The following is a 17042-nucleotide window of genomic DNA, read 5'->3' as shown; positions in this document are numbered from 1 at the left end:
TCTTCTACAGCATTTTGATAGTTAATTATCTTTATCACCTATTTAAACAAATTCTAATAACTTCTATTTGAATCGGACGTTCCTTTTTTAAATAATATTAATAAATCTTTTCCGAGAACTATGAAAGGTTTTTCATGGCCTCAGCTTTGGCTGAAAAACACAAAACCACTTCTATGACATTGTTGTTCAACATTCTCTGTGTTGAAATAATTATTGTCAATCGTAAAATTCAACCATTTTTGTTTTGCCGAAAAAACATAACCAAAACTTGATATTTCAATCATGATTGAAACTTGACCTTTCTGTTTATTGAACACAGGGGCTAGCGCTACGATCCTATTGATACCTACTGACAATCTTTCCCGAGCCGGGATTCCAGCGATTAACATCGACCCCAGCTAGGAGGCTAGGCTTTTACCATTATTGACACATTTAACGAATATGAAAACTGACGAATGTTGTCTGAGCATTTTTAATATTTTTATAATTTCCAACACTTTTGACGACGTGGACACTTTATCATTCCTGACTGTACTGATATTTTAGTTTTAAATTACGTTGTGTTTGTATTTTCGAGAGGAAAAATGAGAGAGTTTTGAGGCCCATTTGAAGAGGAGCCTACTTTGCTTCAAGCTTTGTGATTGGGCCTAGAAAAATATTAGAGAATAGCCATTTTTTAGATCGTCTGTCAATTCTACTAAAATTTTTAAATATTAAAAAAAAATTGTAATTTTTAATATTCTGGCGGTCTTTAGATATATACAGGGTGGCAACGTGAAAGTGATACACTTTATTTATGACGTAGAACTCAAACCAGTTGTTATTTCTCTCCGGAATCGATTTCAATAACATCTATAGGTAGTAAAATTACAATGTACTTAATCGAGCTCACCTTTGTTTTTGATAACGGCCCGCAGAAGATTTTCGAAGTCATTGCAAGCCGCACGCGCAACTTCGTTCGGCATTTTCTCCCAAATCTTCACCAAACGTTTTTTTAATGTGTCCAAGCTCAAATGCCTAACGTCGTCCGACTTTCCTAGCATGTATCCCCAGACCGAAGTCCAGCGGTGACGATGCAGGCCATGCAGATGAACTGATGAAACAAGGCAAATTCTGCTTACACTATTTCTGAACGATCAATGCCTTATACGCTGGTGCTGAATCCTGTTGAAAGCCATAACCTGTTTCACCCAAAAAGCATTTCAGCGCAAGGATTTCGATAACGTGTTGCAAGTAGTACTCCTTGTTTATTTTTACGCCCCTGTCAATGAATAGCAATGGTAATTTCCCTTTGGTCGATATACCACCCCAAACCACCACAGCTGACGCATTTTGATATCGCTCAACTGCTCTTTTATCGGCTATCACGAAGCCATGCCTCCAGAGTAAACAACTTTTCGTCCGAAAAAGTAATGTTGCGACCTGCGTGCGTCTCCAGTAGCAACCAAGATCTAGCAACCCTGTCGGCAATATTTTTACGACTTAATCCGTGAATTTTCTGCTTCTTGAAAGCTGAATATCCAAAGTCTTTTTTGATGACATTTTGCATGACGTTATTCAATCTTTGTAGGTGCAAGACCCTTATTTGTTCTCTATTTGAATCCATTGTAGTTTTTTTGAGAGTGGAACTGAAAATTGACTGTATTCATTCCGAATAAACAGTAAACACGTCACTCGTTAAAAACATACTCAGATGTTTGCCGTACTGTGACAGAAAATACACCGAGGGGTACTCGAATACGTGTATCACTTCTACGTTGCCGCCCTGTATTTTTATTATTTTGATATTTTCAATATTTTGATATTTTAACCGTTTCTAACATTTCTGATATTTGGTAATTTTTTGTAATTTTAGTAATTCTTAAGTTTTTTTTAGTCGCTATGTGCTCGACGGGGTACCCGGGTACCTTTTCAGGTTTCATAAGATGAAATTTCATAGTTCAATGTAATCAAATGTAATAAAACTCAGTGACATTTCAGACCTCATTAAAAGGCAACTTTTGATAACATTTGTTGTTATATATTAACAAGGAGAGAGAGTTTGAATTTTTTTACCCCTTAAATGCCCGACGGGATAGCCAGGTACCCATTAATTGTTATATATTAACAAGGGGGGAGAGTTGAATTTTTTTACCTCTTGAATGCCCGACCCGGGTACCCACAAATTGTAATTTTTGTAATTTTGACCATTTTCATCCGATTTCGACACTTTTAGCACCAAAAGATTCAGTAACTTTTCTTTCTAAGCGGCGCCTCGAAAGAATTTTCTCATTGCCGGAAATTCGGTTTTTCAGGGATATGTTCCGAAACTGAGGAATTATATGAATATTTTATCAAATCTTACAACTGTTGGTCCAAAGTTCATAAAATTACTTCCACAGACAGTATTTATGGTTTTGGGTGTTATAGTGATATGTCCTCAAAATGGTCCTTCCGGAACAGATTCCGCCTGGGTTTCTAGTGGCCATAGAAACAAATAAATAATACAACGTCACATGCCATCCAATATGGGTATCTTCAAAACCGGGATGATATCTGGAGACCGTAAAATAACCCCCGGCGCCATTTTGAATTTCAAAATGGCGACTTCCGGTATCTAGAATAGAACCAAAATTGACCGAATACCATCGAATATGGATATTCCCGGAATCGGGATGATGCCTAAAGACTGGAAATCAACTCCAGACGCCATTTTAAAAACAAGATGGTGACTTTCGGTTTCTGTAAAATAGCTAAAATTGACCAAAAACCACCTCATACGTATAGTTTCAGAATCGGGATAATCCCAATCCGCACGAGAGTCACAAATGAAATAGTTCTTTTTTCTTACAATTGTCACGTGAACGTCTTAAAAATAATATAGAAAAAGTTTTTGTAATCGATTAACTGTTTCTTTTTATAGAAAAATTTGTGCGAATTTTCTCACAAGAGACACTAAAGCAATGACTAAAAAACAAATATATTGAACAATACAATATATTTGTTTTGCTCTGAAGGGTCCCAGATAAAATTATTTTTCTTTAGAAACGAAAGTATTTTTTCTCAGTAAGTAGTCACGGTGATAATTTGAAGTACGAGTGGCATTTTGTCTTAGAATAGTCACCAAGTCATTAAGAAGTACGGGTAAATTTTTCTGGTAAATTAATGGTGACTTTTCGTAGCAATAGTTTCATTGGTCAGTCACTGTAACTCTCATAAGAAAATATATGTCAGAAGTTTTGTTTAAAAGAATATGTGACATATTAAAACAAATATAAGTTATTAACATTGTGATTTTGGCATTCATCTTTTTTGGTTTGAACAAATATCAGAAAAAGTAAACATCGGGCTTTGTCCGACAAATGTTACTATTAAGTCACCGTGAATTTTTGAAGGAAAAGACTATTAAATGTGAATGTGAATGTGGCGGAATTTGGTTAATTATCGCTTTTCAATTAAGTAATGAAAGAAGGATTACTTCATTTTAATAAGGTCACATATTCCTTTAAACTAACGTTCGATTAATATTTTCTCACAAGAGCCCTCATATCAAGTAATTTTTTTTACGAATCAAGATAGAATCTATGATCGTTATCGAGAAGAATGCATCTCTTTTTTACGTAAGCCACCAAGAATAATTGGTGACGAACACCTAAAGTTCGTTGGCTCACTAAAATGGACGATGATTGCTAAAATCGGTAAAAGTGTGTATTATAAAATCAAACCATGATATGATTTATACGTTTTCCTGGAAAACGTTCATATATTTTGTAACTAGGTTATAGCAAGACTTACATATGAACAGACATTTGCGCAAAAAGAGCAACAAATTCAATTTTTCGTGTTTCGAAAATATTCAAAATTTTACCAATGCAATCTAAAACCTTATTTTTATGAGGGCGCCCGAGAATTTTAAGGGGTAGGCCATATACTTTTCCCACGAAAATGGGATTGCATGTAAAAATAGCTCTTGGCATTTATCGCAATTTGTTTTATGTTTTTATTTATATGTACACAGTTAATCATTTCATCGGCGACATAAAAAAAATCTGAAATTGCAATGTTCGGGATTTGGTCACGAATAAATTATTTTATTTTGAAACTTTGTCACGGAAAATATTCATGAATGTTATGATGAAAACACCACTCGCGGTGATAATGTAAAAAAAAAAATTGAAAGGTTTCTGGTTTCTCCTATAAATATCACCAAGTTGAAAATATGTAAATGTGGAATATTTCTAACAAACCACTTTGTGACAGTTGCCAAAAGTTTGTATAAGGCTCTAAGGCTTTCAGCATTCCTGACCATTTACAGAACATATTCTTCATACGAAAATGAATCTTCTCTTAAAGGTCACCAACATGTCATTTGTGCGGACTGGGATGTCCGGAGACCTTAGATCGACCACAGAGGCAGTTTTTAATTCCAAAAGGGCGACTTCCGGTATGTGTAGAGGAACAAAAATTGACCGAATCTCTTCGAATATGGATATTACCGGAATCGAGATGATGCCCAGAGACCGGAAATCAACTGCAGACTCCATTTGTAATTTCGAGATGGTGACTTCCAGTTTCTGGAAAACAGCCAAAATTGACCAAATCCCACCTTTTATGAGTATTTTTGGAATCAAAATGATGTCCAGAGACCTAAAAACGACCCTAGCGGTTATTTCAAATATCAAAATAGCGACTCCCGGTTTCTGTAAAAATATTAAAAAATGGCCGAATTCCACCCAAGATGAGTATTTCCGAAATTGGAATGCTACCCGGAGCCCTCAAAACAACACCAGACAAACCGAAAGTAATCACCTTGAATTTCAAAACGACGTGTGAAATTGGTCCGGTCTCTAGGAATCATTGCCTTTTTTATTTTTTCCAGAAACCGAAAGTCGTCATTTTTATGTTCAAAATGGCCAGCAGGGCGTTTTCAGGTCTCTAAACATCATCCCAATTTAGAAAGTACTCATATATGGTGGTATTTGGTCTATTTTGGCTGTTTTCCAGAAACCGGAAGTCACCATCTCGAAGTCCAAAATGGCATCTATCATCCCAATTTCGGGAATACCCATATCGGTTGGTATTTGGTCATTTTTGGTTCATTTCTAGAACCGGAAGTTGCCATCTCTAAACTCAAAATGGCCTCTGGGGTCGTTTTCAGGTGTCTGGACAACATTTTGATCATTTTTGAGATGGTATCCCTAATCCCGATTCCTGAAATACCTATATGCGATGGTATTCGGCCAATTTTGATTAACTTCCAGTAACCGGAAGTCGTCATTCTGATATTTAAAATGGCCAATAAGGTCATTTACAGGGCTCTGGACATCATCCCGACTCCGGAAGTACTCATATGAGGTATCATTCGTTTATATACCAATAACATTATCAAATATTCATAAAAATCCTCAATTCCGGAACATATCTCCGAAAAACGGATTTCCGAGATTGAGAAGATTCTTCCGAAGCGCCTGTTGGCGCCGCAACGTTAAACCACCCTAAAATCTTCGATCGAGACTGGTATTAATGGTTTTCCGCGCGACGCAGGTGCATCGCTACATAATTGACATAGAGCTACCAGCTCTCTCCCTCTCCTCCCTTGTTTGCTTCGTAATGATTCCTATAAAAACCCAATCCACGCCAATATTAGAATTTAGACAAAGTTAGATTGTTAAAGAAAACACCCGCTTTTTATATCTTCCGAAGTCCTTTTTAAACCGTTGGCTGTTCGTCCGAGTGATCGCGATAGTTACCCGCGTTGCAACCATAAGTTCTCACAATTTCAGCACCGCTGGCTTTGATTTAAAAAAAGATAAGTCACTGAATCTTTCAGTACTAATACTATTACAATCGGATGAAAATTGTCAAAGTTACAAGAGTTTCAATTTATGGGTCGTCGAGCACATAACAGTTAATATTTCTGACATTTCAACGCTAGTGACGTTTTTGATATTTCTTACATTTTTTTTTTTATTTTATAAACTTCATGCATGACGAATCGAATACAGGTCGGACTCTATTATCCGGAGAGTCGAAAAAAATTTCATTTTGAATAATAGATTTTTCCGGATAATCGCATCACAAAAACAAACATTCATATTTGCAATCAGGTACTCGAGGTACAATGCTGACCTAACAAGTCAGTTGTCGAAGGTTCGAGTCTCGACTCGGGAGAGACTGTAAGTGTCAGTAGGATCGTAGCGCTAGCCCCGCAATTGTCGTGTACACTTTAACGGTTGACTGCGAAGTCTGTGTATAATAAAACAGAAGGTCAAGTTCCGATACGGAATGTAGCCCCGAGGCTTCCTTTTTTTTTTGGATGTCGCTACCTTAGCATTCAAAATAGTAATAGTAGGTTCGATTGTAAGCTTCTATGCATCATCACAAACACGAAAATCTCCTAATTTGGTCTCTTTGGACTATTTCCCAACAATCGGGAGTCGTCTCGTCATCTTGGACTTAAAAATGGCATGGTGGTGTCATTATGGTTCCGGAAATATTTATATTGGATGGTATTTGGTCATTTTTGGCTGTTTTCCAGTCACCGCCATCTTAGAATTCAAAATGGTGTCTGTGGTCGATTTTTAGCTCCTTTGCATTATTTTGGTTCCAGATATTGAGTGGAAATCGGCCATTTTTGGCTGTTTTCCAGACACCAGAAGTCGCCATTTACAATTCAAAATAGTGTCTGAGTTCGATTTATGGCTTCAGTGCGCCATTGCGATTCCGGAAATTCCCATGTGGGGCGATTTTTGGTCACTTACGTCTATTTTTCAGACACCGGAAGTCGTCATCTTGGATTTCAGAATGGCATTTGGAGACAATTCTTGACCTCTGAGCGTCATTCTGGTTCCGGAAACACCCTTATTGGGTGGAATTCGGTCACGTTCAGCTGTTTCCCAAAAACTGAAAGTTTCTTTCTTAAATTAAAAAATTGCGTCTTAAGTCGATTTTTGGCTCCTGTGCATCATTCCGATAATTTAAGGCTGTGTTCTATAAAAACTGGTTGAAATATTCGTTTAAATTGTCTGGAAGACCTCCCCCCTCCCAGAGTACGGAGAAGTGCCAAACCACCACAGAAATGTATGTTCGATTTGTATAGGAGCCCTTATATGAATAAATATTTTTTTACTCCCAAAAACCTCCATTCACAATTAAAAATACAAAATTTCACGCCGATCGGTAAAGGAGTTACCGATCAGACGCACAGACAGACAGGACTGCATTTTTATATATTTAGATAGATTGGCATTTTTGTCTCTTTTACTTTGACACTTTTTTCCATTTGTAGTATATTCGATGTCTCCGACATTTTTGGTATCTAACACTTCTGACAACTTTATTTTTAAATTCTCACGTATTTTACATTTAAAAAATTTTAGATATTTTCAATATATTTGTTCTTCTTGACATCTTTGGTTGTTTTGATTTTAAATATTTTTTTCGTGACAATTTCGACTTTTCATTTATGACTTTTCGAAGATTTTTTTGAACTCGTCGAATTGAAAGTCTAGACACGAATGTTTAGTTCGTTTTCTTGATAAATACAAAAAAAAGTTCTCGTACTATTCCTAGTCACCGTAACGGATGATTCCGGCGGGATGAAAACACGTTTGTGCCCACAATCTGTAGTGGTGAAACATTTTTTACCATTAAAGCATTATTTATTATTCGAACGCTTTGCGCGCCAAAAACAATTCATTGCTTGCTTAATTGCCATGCCCTTAGCGAGGCTTCAATAATTGTGCTTGGCTCTCCTGTGTGTGTGTTATCGGGGATGCAAGCCACCAAACCCCCCCCCCCCCCCCCAAAGGGTTACTGCTCATATCACATCACACAATCATAACAGCTACTCTGCCTCCACTTACATCAAGTCTACCAAGAATATCACGTGAGCGTTATCCCTCAAGTTCGTGTTTGCAACTAGTGTGAGTTCGGTTTTCCGTTTATGCCATTAACAGTGCTTATTTATGCCTTCTGTCTAGCTCACCATAAAAATATCTGCTACCCTTTTATTTCTCACAACGAACATTCAGATGCTTTAAATGTGCTCCTTGAAAACTGATGCTCTAGCTCAGGTAAAGAACTTATCCTGAGCGGTTATACCGAAGTGCACCGAACTTGTTGAGTGGATAAAGTTGTAGAGCCGCTGACGATATTGCATTGTTTTTATTTCGATTTGCATACTTTGCAGAGAGATGCCTCATGTTCGCAAATAGATGGCCGGTGTAATCAAATGGAGAATATCCTGGTGAAGGGTTTCTTCCTTCGCATCTGAAAAACAGCTAGTTTTTATTTGGAGCCTTTATTCAGGGTGTTTGTTAGTCGTCCTGGTATGGTGTACGGAACACTTGTGTACGGTTTCTTAAGGGTTTCGATTTATGTTTTTTTTTAAGAACTAGTGTTTGTTTCAAGTTTGTATTAGTTTCGTAGTTACGTCTTAATTTAACTTTAGTTTTCATAACTATGAATGTACTGTAAACGACCAAGTCATCAAATTACCTTCTGTTCGACGAAGCGGGGGATTTTGTTGGTGTAACCATTCATCAGCAAACTACCATTTGTTTCCTGTTTAATTATGCTTGCTCTTACGTTACGCTTCTCTCTTCTGTTTTCATATCATCGATTTTTTACACCTACTTACAGTCGCCAGATACGCAGGCCTGGCAAAATGATTACCTGCAGGGTACCGGATGTGAGATGTATACCGAAACCTTGTCACCTTCTTTTACCGGCATGACTTTTCCACAAGCCAGCGAGTAAGAACCCCTGTTTTGTCTACCAAATCAGATTCTACTACACTTCAAAGAAACTCATTAACGTTACCTAACCACTCCACGTCCCAGAAATCTACGCCGACTAACGTTTTAAGACTAAACCTTGTGTAGTGTTCGGTTACATAACAAGTTCAACTTTGATATTTTTTCCTGAATGGTTATTACTTTATGCTCCACTGAATTGTTTGAATAATTGATCTTGAACTTCGAATGTTCACTTAACGTAGAGTAGAGCTTGCTTTTCTCATCCAAAATACCTTCCAAGTTAAATCGTTTTTGGATAGAGCTGATATTGTAGCCTGAAGTTCCTTAATAGTTTAGACGCAGTCAATCATCGCTGTTGAGCATTTTTTTCTCAACCACGCATTCTGTGGTCATACTTTACTAGATGTATGTTCGTTTCATCCTGCGGTTCGACGCAACATCGACGCCAATTCGACCTAAAATGCAATTTCACATATAATATAGTTTACGAATGCACTGTGCCATCTAATACCAACTCCGCTTGCAGCTTTTCCTTTGCTTCAATCGTTACGTTATGTCATTTATAAATATATACCCCAAAACGGCAATACTAGTTTATTCTTTGCATGTATTCAACACGATCCGAGTTTAAAAAAGTTTGTATATCACTCTCGAATTGTAATCTAGAACGTATAGTCAAGTAGAATGTAGAATTTGTTCCAAGAAGCGCATTGTATCCAGTAACAGTTAATAACCCAATACACAGCATCTTCAGTCGATCAGAAGTGTACACTTTCTTAGAAGAGCACAGTAGCCTTACATTAAAGATTGAAAATGAAGCGAAATAAGCTAGATCAAGAGCTTTAGTTTAGAAGCAAAGCTAGAATTGCTGGAAATAACCAAATCGAAATAGCGTACAGTACAGCTTCTGTAGTATGAAAAATAAATCTAGAGAGTATCGAATCCCTATTTAGCACCGGAAGCGATACTGTACAGCACCGAAATTATAGCAGCTACAAATACATATATAATATTAGACATATCTCTGTTACTAACATTAGAGAACCAAATCCACTCCCGTCCAAAAACTCCGGTCCTGATTCCCATTGACAACAACACACCACGAGTTTGGATGTCCAGTTCAGCCATTAACTGAATTATTTTGTTTTACTTCCAATCATCCCGCACTCCCGAACCAACAAAACCCAAAAAACCATCCGAAATACGAAACTACCGAAAACCAGACTCTGCTTCACCAAGCTGAAACTGCTGCTGCTGGCAATCGAGATCAAGGGTGAGGAGGGATCGGACAGCAAAATTTCCATCAATCCGCGCGGTGCTAAAATACACGCCAACACGCAGGGATTTTTCATCGCACAAAGTGCAGACGAGGTGAAACGGTAGGTAAAACTTTTAGTTAAATTAAACCCAGCCAAACGTTTTGCTTTTTTAATCGTATAGATTATCATGAAAACCAACTTGTTTTTATAGCCCAACAACCTAATTCATATGGAAGATTCTACGTTACGCTGATCTAGAAAAGAATATTCATACCCAAACAGCCGAAATACGGTCTCAAAGCTATGCCAGTTTTTTTTTGTATTATTTGAAAAAGATGCTTTTTCTGAGCAAAATGTAATTTTTTAAAAATGTTTATCATTGTTCTTCGATTTTTAAATGAAGAATAAAAAACTGCTCGAAATGTCTTAAATGACAGTTCGCTCATGTACGGTATACGGGCGAAATGTGATTTAGGACATTTTGAGCAGTTTTTATTATTCATTTAAAAATCAAAGGACAGCGATTAACATTTTTTGAAAATCACGATTCGCGCAGCACACTCTTTCGCAATTACACTCTTCCATCTGATACCTAAGAATCAGAAAACCGTGTAAAACTTTAGGACGCGATTGCGCGAGTTATAACAGTGCTTGTATAACAAAAAATTACTGGACGAATTTTGAACAAAATACATTAAAATATTTCAATTTCTATTAAGCGCAGACAACTTATCTGTCTAGCTTTTTTACATCGGCGACAGACCGATGTTTGTTTGTTTAGCGCGATCCACCGTCAAATTGTTCCGGAAACGTTTGAGCATGGTATTCACAGTCGATTGCGGTAGTTTAAGAGCCTTGGCGATCATTTCTCCTGACCATGTTTGGTTTTCAACGTAGGTGTGCACAATTTTTTGGATAACTTTTCACCACTAAGTAAACAAACCTTCCAGAACAAAACGCTGTCATTAGTTTCTCGGTGCGACAACTAGAGGTGCTACAGTAAATAAAAGGAAATGGCCAGATACTAAGTGGAACAAACCTTGAAGGGGCGTCGCCTCCAAAAACCACATTGGTATTTGTCAACAAAGGTTTTCTGCAACGGCTTCGGTCTGTGGCACAATAAGACCCTCCAATCAGTCTGAGGGCAATTCTTCATCAGGCACGATACAGCTATTCGCTTCCGACTTTGAAAAGTTCGGCGGAAATGTCGTCCTTCCCTGCTGCCTTGCATTTTCTCAGTTCCGTAACTGCTTTCTTCACCTCTTCCATGAATGGTGGTTCCACAGACTGTTCATCATTCTCGACGCCTCTGTCTTACTAGCCGTTCAACAGCACACTAAAATGTTATTTCCGACGCCTGATCATCTCTGATTTATCGGTAATCAAGATCCCCTCCCTGCCGTTGCACATGACAGGGGCTGACTCGTTTCAGTTCCTGATTCCGTTACCCCTTTTGTAGAAGCTCCTCGCATCGTGCCTGGAGAAGGAGCCCTTCGCTTCGCAAGAACACGCATCCAATGCTGATCCTTCCGACAATGAAGTCTCCCTTCAGCGGCTGTAGCTACTCGATAACTCTTTCCGCTCTGACGTGTCACATGTGACATCTGGCGAGGTTCTCCTTTTCCATCGCTAGCTGGCACTCAGTATCAAACCACTTACTGGACGTGGTTGTCGCAGCGGTACTCAACACTTTTCGCTTTTGTGATCCTGATCGTAAAGCTATGTCTATTTAAAATCCAGAATAATAAACTCATCTGTATCTTAAGCAAGTATTAGACGAAGCAAATATTTGCTATTTTTGGTACGATTTTTATTTGCACAAAATAAAATCTGTATTGGAAAATAGCAAATATTTGCTTCGTCTAATACCTGCTTTAGTAACGGATTGATGTACAAATAAGGTTGATACACCAAAACAAAGGTAATTCACTGTACTTTAAGGAAAAAAGTAGGAGGGTGGTATTCAAGACACGACCGCATGACGTTGGACTACGGTATTCTTATATTCCATTAAAACAAATAATAGAGAGAATTGCAACTCTAGTATTTGCTGCAATTTTATCTAACAGTGCATTTCTGGATGCTGAGACGTTAAAACGTTAAAAATAATAATATATACTAAAAGAATGGATATCTTTTATTTAATCGCTGTCATTTCATACATATTCGAATCAACCCTTTGTTTGCTACCAAGACAATCATTTAATTGAGCGAATTGGTAAAATTTTCCTATCTAAGCAAAAAGCAAATTTTACGAAACTATCTGAAATTGGAGCCCAGAACGATTCAACCGAAAATTTAAAATTTGAAAATTGTTTGACATTTAATCGATAAAACTCATGCTAGGTTAGTTCCAGCCCAGCATATAACTTCATGTATTTGAAAAAAAAAACGTTTGGTTTAATAACTCAATATAGCAAGAGCTCAATCACACGTTTTTCGGTAGTTGTTATCAAGGTTTGGGCGAGTGACAGGAAAATATCTTAACTTCTTCAGTTGTAATTAGAGCATTTCTAATTGTTTTGTTATTTTTCACGATAGCGACAAGTTTGTTTCTTTCTCTGTGTGCGAGAAACAAAATCAAAACCGCGCACCGAGAAACAAAAACGAAAATTTAATTAATGCTCATTGAGAAAACTTGCAACTCTTTTTACCAATAACTTATGATACTCAAAAGAACCCGTTTTGATCTAAATCAAATTTCTAGTAAATAAGTGTTGATCATTCATAGGTAGTAATTTTTCCTCGATGAATAAAGACTGGCTGAAGAAGTTAAAATCGCTGCTGTAAAATCAAATTCACAACTGTGTTCGTTAAGATGTTTTAATATTTTCAATGACAATAATAATCTTCGATGAACACCCGCTATAGTTATTCACACACATGCTATAACTATCTAAACACGCGTTAAAACTATTCATACACACGCTGTAGCTATAGCTATCCATACACACGCTATTCCTTTTCATACATCCGATACAACTATCTATACACACGCATAAGCTATCCAACCATGTGCTATTACTATCCATACATACGCTATAACTAATCATTACACACGCAGCAGCTATCCACACACAAGCTATAACTATCCGTACACACGCTGAAGATATACACGCAATAGCCATAATATGCTACACATGCTAGTGTCTTACACACGCTATAGCTAGCCATACACACGCAACAGCGCCATCCCTATCATCGCAAATGTCATAGCAATACAGATGCACATACGCTATATGTGCACACTGCACACACACCCAACGTTTTCACCCAACGATATCTGAATTGGATTACCGCTGGTGGGGTCCAACTCAGATCGAAGGAGCACCGAACTGGATGAAGAAATGCAGCTTCCCACTACCTCCGCCGCTGCTGCCTGATACCACCGCTCTGGTTCTGCTGCAGCTCAGTTTGGCCGCTGGAATCAGCCACCGCTGCTGATTATACAAGACCGGCCTGGTGGCCTTCACTTGTTAACTGATGACTGCTATTATATAGCCCAAAGCAAAAATCCATCCGCGAGCAAACAAGAAGCGGGCTTGTGATTGGTTGAATGTGCACGACTTTTAACACAACTTTTAACTAGTTTAGTATCGAAAACATATTTAAATTATTATATGACAATCTTGCGCAATATTTCCCCTATCAATCAAGCCATTGGTGTTTAGAATCTGTTCAGTGGTAATGATAAAAGAAGCATTTTAAAACGGTGTTGAAACACCTGTTGCAGCTACCGAAAGCGAGCTCGTTATTGGTTGAAAGCTGTGAGACTGTTTACAAAGTCAGATCGGTTGTATCCGTTAGTGTCGACTGTGCTTGTGAAGAGAGGTGGTGATTGGTTGCTCGGTATGATTTAGACAATCGATGTGATTTATCAATTTTTCAATAGTGTATCTCGAACAATAGGTTATTTTTGTTACATAAGTTCAACCGTAAAAGAATTTCTGATCGGTTGATGCCAAAACCTCGAAATTCTGAAAAGAAATGACTGATATATAAGCGCTCAAAACCTGACCACTTTTCCCTGGTTTTCCCCGGTTGAATTACTAGATTTTCAAATTCAGGTGCCTAACTTCGATATAGACGTTAGTCCAACGTCAAAATATTAATACAAATCATTTCACTTCGTTTCCAATGAAAATTCGCACTTTCTTCTTTATTCCTGCACGATGCACTCCTTCGGAGTCAACTTCCTTGGCACATTTGTTCCACATTTTGGTTATCTGAGTCGCGTTCCAAGTCGTTTTTCCACTTTTTTGACCAGGAAGCTGTCCGAAATCCATTTTGACGTAGGTTTCATCGCCGATGAGCAGCCATTCATGGTACAATTGAATCCCTCTTAAACGACATTTTTATAACGACAAATCTCGCTATAGCGACATTCTCAAAGGCCCCGCAGTTTTATACTTTTTTCGTTTTATTGTGACATTTCGCTAATGCGACCTTCCTCTATAACGGCATATTAAAACTCATACTTGTCATTCTTTATTGCGACAATAGTACAATCGAACCTCTCTATAACGACATTGTTAAATCTATAACGACCTTCTAAATGGTATCTTCTGTTCTCCATATACAAAAATTCTTCGTATTATTGCGACATTCCGCTATAACGACAGTCCCTTGTGATGTCGCTATATTTCTGACTGTATTTCGTCAAAATCTGCTAGTACAATTTCCAAGCTCGAGTTTTGGTGACGAAACTTTGCTTCAACGTTCTGTTTGGTTGCTTGTTGGCACGATTAGAACGATATCCTTCTGTGAACGAATTCTTCGTACGGTACTGCGAGCAGCAATGTATTGTTGGGGGATTACATTATCTGATAGTTCAGGGTCTGACGGTTCTCAACACCTTTTGGTTCAGCTTGCGGCCATATGTTCCACTACGACGCTTTCCTTGTGGCACTCGTTCTACGCTCTTTCGCTCCCTGAAAGTTTTAGCACATCATACAAGGTTGCTTTGTCGATTTTCAACGTTTTTGCGATTTTTATTGCGGACCACGTTGGATCATTATCAACGTGGGTGTGCAGATTTTTGTCTCTCCGCTCGACTTCCATCTGGAATAACTTTTGACTCACTGCACGAAACACCGTGAAATTCATATCACAGAAAGTGGGCGCCTAGGTAAACAAACCGCTGTAAAAGAATTTTTGCAGCGGTCACTTTCTGTGCCGCTGCAACACAACAAGTGATTCCGGATTATGACTGGACAGAACTTAACTGTGAATATATCACCGCTGTTCGCTCATCAACTTTCTGCGAGTACTCTGCCGTCACTCCTCCAGTTGATAACCGCATTTAATGATTGAGCTGCCCGCTCCGGGTCAGACGCTGTTGTACGCTGCCCCTAACAAGGTGTATGAGTGTGTGTGTGTAACATTTTTTCGGAAAACTCAATCTCATAGAACTGAATTTTAATAATTTTCGCTCAAAATACCGCAAAACTGCGATTCTATATCCGCCATGTTCTTAAATTAGGTTCAGGACGCACGTTAAATAGTTCGCTAAGTCACCTATTGAATGTTAGAAAAGGCAAAGTTTCATGCATTCAAAGTCTGAAAAACATGGAAAACAGTCACAAAACACAGTATGAAAAACACTTTAAATGCTTACTTTGATGGAGCGGATAATTTAAGCATGCACATCGTGCATCATTCCTGAAATGCAAACATTGCATACTTAAATAAATTAATTCTCCATCGATTTAGCCTATTTTCGATGAAATGTCCTCAAAATCACGCATTTTTAGCGCAATTGTGTATGTAGTTTGGAACCAGTACAATGATTACGTGTTGGGCATAACGCAAATCATGCTCTAGCGTTTTTTCAATGTATTTGGCAGCTCCAAACTGCTACACTTAAAAAGTTTCCACTGGTGTTAGCATCGTCATGTTGATTTGTACCTACTTGTATTGATAGTGTTTTTTAGAAGGGTGCTCTTTACTCACTCAGCACCAGGTCACTAAGCACCAGGTGGCACCAGCGTCACTGAGCTATGTGGGGGAACCTGAATCGCTGAATGGTGTTTTGGCTGCAGAGTCATCAGAAATATAGATTTTTCGAGCGCCCCAAAATGATCGTTCGCCCGAAACTTAAGTTTACTAGAACATCACGATTCTCGTGTATCTGATTTCAATCTACGCCAATGTTTTCGCAGTACAACTGTTGCGTTATGCATTACACACATTTATTGTGCGATTTTAGTGCAAAATTTGGGCGAATCGGGAAGACACATTGATTGTACAAGACTTGAACTTTTGCGTGTATGCAAGTAATTTTAAAATAACAAATACAAGTACTTAAGCAGACAGTATGTGAAGTAGAGAAAGTACGAAAAATAAGCGAACTGGTAATATGATACAGATTTGGAAAAATATACCGCATCCCGACAGGACTTGAACCCGCAATCTCCCTGTCTCCGGCATGGTGTTTGCGGGTTCAAGTCCCGTCGGGATACGGTATATTTTTCCAAATCTATATCATATTTCCAGTTCGCTTATTTTTCGTTCTTTCTCTACTTCAAATACTGTCTGCTCAATGAACTTGCGAGTTAACGAGAAAAAGCCGTTGTTAAAAAAATAGAAATTCAGTTCGAAAAAAAATGCAAGTAATTTGAGTTTCTGCTGAGCTATTTTCTCTGTATCAGTGAGTATTCCGAGTTACCTTGTGATTTACGTAATACCAAAAACGGTTTTGATTAATAGCTTAGAAATCATACCAGAGCTCTTTCCATTTAGATCCGATCCACTAAAAAATTATATGACATATCCTTCACTGTTTTTTTTTTTGTTTTTTTTTCAGAGCATGGTTCTACTGTAAAGCTTGCCACGATGACATCAAAGACGAAACTCTCATCAAGAAATGCAAATGCAAAAACTGTAAGTACTTCTTTTTCATACTCTTCACTTACTAGTCAATACTCCAACCACTGAAAGTTTACCAGTATTCTAAATTTACAAAAGATTTAGTGTTTAGAAGAGAAAAAAATATTCATATCACAACTACACTTCACTTTAAACTACAAACAGTGTACGCGGTATT

General features: G+C 37.9%; 1 protein-coding gene across 2 annotated transcripts in view; it reads left to right on the top strand.

Annotated features, from left to right (window-relative positions):
* Positions 1–17042, top strand: part of LOC129724998 (calcium-activated potassium channel slowpoke) — a 119927-nt gene that overhangs the window by 66855 nt on the left and 36030 nt on the right. For both annotated transcript variants that reach the window (XM_055680359.1, XM_055680368.1), the window contains exons 12-14: positions 8623–8735; positions 9962–10117; positions 16803–16879. In XM_055680359.1, the coding sequence (XP_055536334.1) occupies positions 8623–8735; positions 9962–10117; positions 16803–16879 (346 nt within the window). The remainder of the gene's footprint in view (positions 1–8622; positions 8736–9961; positions 10118–16802; positions 16880–17042) is intronic.

This window comes from Wyeomyia smithii, chromosome 1 (genome assembly GCF_029784165.1).
Source record: "Wyeomyia smithii strain HCP4-BCI-WySm-NY-G18 chromosome 1, ASM2978416v1, whole genome shotgun sequence".
NCBI lineage: Eukaryota > Metazoa > Arthropoda > Insecta > Diptera > Culicidae > Wyeomyia > Wyeomyia smithii.
The sequence above is the reverse complement of the archived record's forward strand: the minus strand, read 5'-3'. Positions and strand labels throughout refer to the sequence as shown.